Source organism: Nicotiana sylvestris, chromosome 5 (assembly GCF_000393655.2).
Source record: "Nicotiana sylvestris chromosome 5, ASM39365v2, whole genome shotgun sequence".
Lineage (NCBI taxonomy): Eukaryota > Viridiplantae > Streptophyta > Magnoliopsida > Solanales > Solanaceae > Nicotiana > Nicotiana sylvestris.
The window spans coordinates 157,938,854-157,944,891 of NC_091061.1; the positions used below are offsets into that span (position 1 = coordinate 157,938,854).

Below are 6,038 nucleotides of genomic sequence, written 5' to 3' on the forward strand. Positions count from 1 at the left end.
GCCTCATAGTCATGAATCAGTATAATACCGCTGCGGCACCCAGCCCGGTCCCATAATAACCTCACAACACAGGCCCTCGGCCTTACTTAGTCAGAAATCTCTAAAATCCACTCGGGCATAGTAAAACATGATACTGAGCCCACAATATCATTTAAAAATGTCAAACCGGAGTAAACATGGCTGAGTTATGAAAACGGTAGAATACAGTATGACTAAGTACAAATACGAAGTCAATACAGTGAGGAATAGTAGTAAAAATCCCCTAAGGGTCCAAAACAGTTGGCACGAGGCCCAAATATGGCATTCAGCCCAAAACATGATGATAGCAAACAGTTTTCAATCAAATACACGGTTAAACAGTCATACGAGACGGACTAAGTCATGATCCCCAACGGTGCACGACCCCACGCTCGTCATCTAGCGTGTGTGTCACCTCAAAGTAGCACAACGATGTGAAATCCAGGGTTTCATACCCTCAGGACAGCATTTACAATCATTACTTACCTCTATTCGGTCCAAGCTCTAGCCCGCGATGTCTTTGCCTCTCGAATCGGCCTCCGGATGCTCCAAATCTATCCAAAAACAAATTTATACCATCAAAATATGCTAAGGGAACAAAGCACACTCGAAAATAACCAATTTACATCAAAAATCCCGAAATTGGCCAAACCCAACCCCCGGGTCCATGTCTCGGATTCCGATAAAAATCACAAAACTAGAATCCTTACACTCTCACGAGTTCATACATATCAAATACATCAAAATCCGACCACAAATGACCCCTCAAATCCCTAGATTTAGGTCTCCAATTTCCAAGCCCTAACTTCTAATTTTTAGGCTTTAGTTTCCACAAATTCCATGTTTAATTAGGTAGAAATCATATTAGGATCGAGTATTAAGTCCATAAATCTTACCTCCAAGTGTTTCCCCTTGATTCCCTCTTCAATCCTCCTCAAAAAGCTCTAAAATCGCTCAAAAATGGTGAAACTTAGACCCAAAATTGTGGATATGGTCTTTTAAACATTTGCCCAGCTATTCACGATCCTTCTTCGCGAACGCGGTCAACGCCTCACGTTCGCGAAGCACAAACTTACGTTGACCACTTTTTCCTTCATCGCGAACGCGGCCCTATGCACGCGAACGTGAAGCCTTAGCTTCTCAACTCATCGCGAACGCGACTACCAGCTCGCGAACGCGAAGAACAATCCTCCAGGACCCCATCTGCTCACTTTCCTCTACGCGAACGCGGCAAGACCCTCGCAACGCGTTGACCACCGACCTCAACCCTTCGCGAACGCGGGACCATCTTCGCGAACGCGAAGGCCAATTCCACTGCCTCACGTCCTAACCCTTCGCGAACGCGGGACATCCATCGCGAACGCGAAGGTCAAACACCTGCAACACCAGCAGCAGTTTTTCTGCAATTTCCTCCAACATAAATGATTCGTTCAACCACCCGAAACTCACCCGAGGCCCTCGGGACCTCAACCAAACATGCCAACATATCACATAACCTCATTCAAAATTGTTCCAACCTTCGGAACGCTCAAAACAACATCAAACCACCAAAATTACATCGGATTCCAAAAACTTCCAAATTCTGCTTTCGATCAAAAAGTATATCAACCCTCGTTCGAATGACCTGAAATTTTGCACACACGTCACAAATGACACAACGGACCTACTCCAACTTCCGGAATTCCATTCCGACCCCTCACCTATCAACCGGAAAACGCCAAAATTTCAATTTCGCCAATTCAAGCCTAAATCTACTCTGGACCTCCAAAACACATTCCGATCACGCTCCTAAGTCCCAAATCACCTCCTGAAGCTATCTGAACCATCGGAATTCACATTCGAGCCCTTTTTTACATAAGTCAACATCCGGTTGACTTTTCCAACTTAAGCTCACTCAAAAGAAACTAAGTGTCTCAAACCTTACCAAAACTTTTTCGAACCCGAGACAACCAACCCGATAATGCATAATACAGCTGAACAAGACAATAAAAAGCAAAAATGGGGGAAACGGAACGGTAACTCATGAAACGACCGGCCGGATCATTACGGTTACCCTCATCTAGGTGATACATCACATTATTTATATTTTGAAGAACATCTTGCTGTTCCGAGACCTACCATATTTTACGACTCCATGTATCATAATCTTTGCAGTTCAATTTATGACCCTATTCAGAACAACAATTATACTTTTTGAAGCTATAAACTATTATATTTACCAGAGACAATCATGCAAGCATCACCCATCAAATAAAGTGATTTTTCACAATAAAAAATTTCTATCTCCGTATCCTTGATTTATTTATTTTTGGACAATAGCCCAAGGAATGTTTCGTTCCGACGACCTTCGTCCTACTTTCTCGAGGAAGGAGGGGAGTAGTCCAAAATTTTAAGCAGAATCTTTTAATATTCTTCTTCTTTCTTTTCTTATGCTTTCATAGTGATAATTCAATAATTCACACAATATTTTCATTGCAAAAAACCATTCAGTATTAGGAGATAGATTGGATGAGAGCTCGAGCAATGACTAGGTGGGATAATACTATATCATTGCAATGAAGAAATGCTGAGAACACACCTGAAATTAAAAGTTAGCTATAAAGAGCAAATACAATGAAGAAATGCTGCGAACATCTGAAATTTCCTATGCTTGCTATAAAGAGCAAATAAGCTCCCTGTAAGTCAATGATTTCAGATCTCCAATTGTAAGCCGTAAAACTTAATTCCATCCTAAACAAAAATTACGAAGGGAAGGATGACCAACGACCACTTCTGAAACATAGACATAACAGTGGATCAAATAAATATAAGAATGACACTGGACCATGTAACACTCTCCAAATGTAATTAAGGAAAATAAATCACATGCATTTAGAACCAATATTCAAGAACAGTGAGTTTATCATCTCTCAAAACATAAACAAAATGAGCTTGGCTTCAAATAATCCTTGAACAAAATAGGGAGATCTAACACGTAATCTACCAAAAGTTTCAGTTTTTTTAAGATTGAAACCTACCAAAAAGTTTCGGCTTAGATTTGTTCATGATGTCTTAAAATCTGTTCTTAGTATTTCCTGCCGCCAAAACCACCAGCACCACGACCGTAGGTTGGGAGGGCTGCCACTGCCTGTGGTTCTGCAGCCTGCTTGACAACACCAGGAAGGTCAGACATGCCAAGAGCTGAAAGCATGTCAAGGGTCTCCTTGTCGACCTCAATCAAATCAGTCTTAATGGCAGACTCATCAGGAACAAAGTCCATACGTCTCTCACGCTCCTCCTCTTGCAATTTCAGGGAGATGCCTCTAACAGGTCCCTTCTGAATGCGCTTCATAAGGTGGGTGGAGAACCCAGCAATCTTGTTGCGTAGACGCTTTGAAGGAATTATGGCAACTTCCTCCAAGATCTTCTTGTTGGTGTGGAAATCCAAGGTCATTTTTGAGTAGTACTTCTCAATTACCTGTCTAGATGACTTCTTCACGGTCTTGGTGCGTACACGACCCATCCTCGCTGATTCTTCTTGCTACGAACCCTGTTAAATATATGAAATAAGAAAATCTACTTAGACACGGTTCTTCATAAAAATCAGGATACTGTATCAGATCATTGTGAATCAATCAATCTCAATGTACCAAATAAAAGTCAAGCATATCAATCAATCAACTATGCCTCAATTGCAAACAAAGTTGGGGTCAACTAATTGAATCCTTTGTGACTACTCGCTTTCTACTCGGGCCTAAATAATTCCAATATTTCTTTGCTTGTAAATTATTGCCTTTTAAAGAAAATAAGATCTCTTTAAAAGTAGAGGTTCTCTAAATCTCTCACTTGTCCCTACACAGGGACACAAATCTTTACCTATGAAGAATATACAGCAAAAAAATATCATCAACGATCAAACATGGGTGGGTGTATTTGTATAAACCAATAAAAATCAAGAAAAGAACTACGGAAAAAGTCAAAACCCAAAAAACTCATATCGTGGGTTTTACACATATCCTTGATAAACTTGTTGAAATTCTTAAGCAGCTTTTATAATGCTACACTTTAATTAAAGAGATCTAAATGAGAATTTCCCTTTACAAGACACAACATATGTTACTTTCGCAGCCTAATGACATAGAACACTCCAACTGCTCAGATCTACATAAAATTTTCAAGTTCAAGCAAATCCTTAATGAACAAGATCTAGTGCATTTTCCGTATCAGTGCCCAACATATTCAAAATGCGCATGCATAATTCAGATCTATTTGCATCACAAACACCTGTTCTTTTAACTGTTCTAAACTTAAGTTTTAATACTACAAGCATCATTTAGCAATCTCAATAATAGCATGTTGAGTGCTACCACATAAGAAGACAATATCTAATCAACTAACCTCCTTCTATCGTCTTCAAATTAAAAATCTACTAAACTAAAAATTCCTAAACGTATTCGTTTAATCATATTATACATCCAAGCCTTCAGTATTGGCCTAAAACAAAATCAGAAACAGGCACACATAGAATACTATGAACACACAACACAACCAAACATTCTCATTTTCTAAAATTAACTATCTTTCTCTTACTTTAGGAATATCAAACAGTCTTTTAACCTAAACAAGATAAAAAAAAATACATATAAACTGAAATAATTAGATACACAAACCGATGAAGCATGTAACTAGAATATATTCACTATGAATTCAAAATTGTGATCAAACGATATAGAAAGATGTATAAAATTCCTAGGAACTTACTTGAAGATTTGGAGCGGAGACGACTTGAGTGCGGCAAGTGAGCAATGTTATGCTTGCAGCGGAAAAAATATAAGAGGCGAAGCTGAAGGGATTTAGGGTTTTAAGTTTCACTTGGACAGCATGGGCTGCTAAAAGTTGCTATCTTTTTGGGCCTATTGTTTTGGGCCGCTCGTATGTCATAAAACTTGAAAAAATGGACTTTTGTATTTTATGTCTGATAAGAATAATAATATTTACAGGTATGTTATAAATAGAATTCTATTTATGGTGAATGTCTATATTTAAAGAAATTCTAGAGTTTATTACTTGGTGTCTAAGTCACTCTCTCCCTATAAATAGAGGGTTCTATTCCATTGTAATTCATCTCATATCAATATGAATTCTCTTCTCTCTACTTTTCTCTGCAATACCCTTCTTCTTTTATTGTTTCATAACACGTTATCAGCACGAGACTCTAATTGAGTAGAAGCTTTGGGATTGAGCATAATGATTGTCAATTGTTCTTTGAACTTCCTTCATGATTAAATTCTGGATTTAAGGTAAGTATTTTACTTTTCTCTTTCAAATTCTTGACATTCTATACTTTGATTTTAAATACAAGCAAAGACGATAAATTTTTATTGCAACTCTAATGGAGTTTGAAAGAAATTATAACCATCCAAAGTGGTAAAATTTCTATGCCTTGCCATGATCAAATTCATGTATGATTGTGGGCAAAGAATTGAAAACTCGTCTCATTGAATTTGCTTCATTCTCATTCCCTTTAGAGAATGTGATAGCACTATGTGATAAGTCTGAAAGAAGACAAAATTACTACTATGAATGTATCACACGGTAGTCCCAGCTACCAAAATTTCCCGAACTACATTGACCTGATTCCTGTTTCAGCCCAGGATATGTAGGAAACCTCTGAAGCAAAGGTTCGGTCAAATCTTTTTCAAAAAATGCTTCACACGGAGTATTCGGACGGGCAAAAATCGCTCGCTTATCTTTGCGCGAAAACCCTTCGTGTCTTCGTGCAAAGAGGGGCAGCTGTAAGCACGTGATTTTTGCTTTACGAGCAATCGCTCCAAAAGAAAATAAAAATAGTAACAAATGGTTTCGCTGTACAATTGTTCGAGTTTTCGTGACATGTGTTGTTAGTCATTTGTGGATCTGTCCATTTTTGCATTTAATCATTAACAAACAAAATATGTATGTCAGGATGATTAAACCATAATTCGGTCAGTAAAAGAAAATTCAAAAAATATATATATATATGTGTGCATCGTTCGTTCTAG

At 38.3% G+C, this 6,038-nt stretch overlaps 1 protein-coding gene across 1 annotated transcript; it reads right to left on the bottom strand.

Annotated features, from left to right (window-relative positions):
* Positions 1-2,862: 2,862 nt before the first annotated feature.
* On the bottom strand, positions 2,863-4,860 carry LOC104211492 (small ribosomal subunit protein eS17). The gene is made up of 2 exons (XM_009760552.2): positions 4,759-4,860; positions 2,863-3,547 (listed from the first exon to the last, which is right to left on the bottom strand). Exon 2 carries the CDS (start codon positions 3,518-3,520, stop codon positions 3,083-3,085), a length of 438 nt encoding a protein of 145 aa, XP_009758854.1. The 5' UTR covers positions 3,521-3,547; positions 4,759-4,860; the 3' UTR covers positions 2,863-3,082.
* Between the last annotated feature and the right edge of the window lie 1,178 nt (positions 4,861-6,038).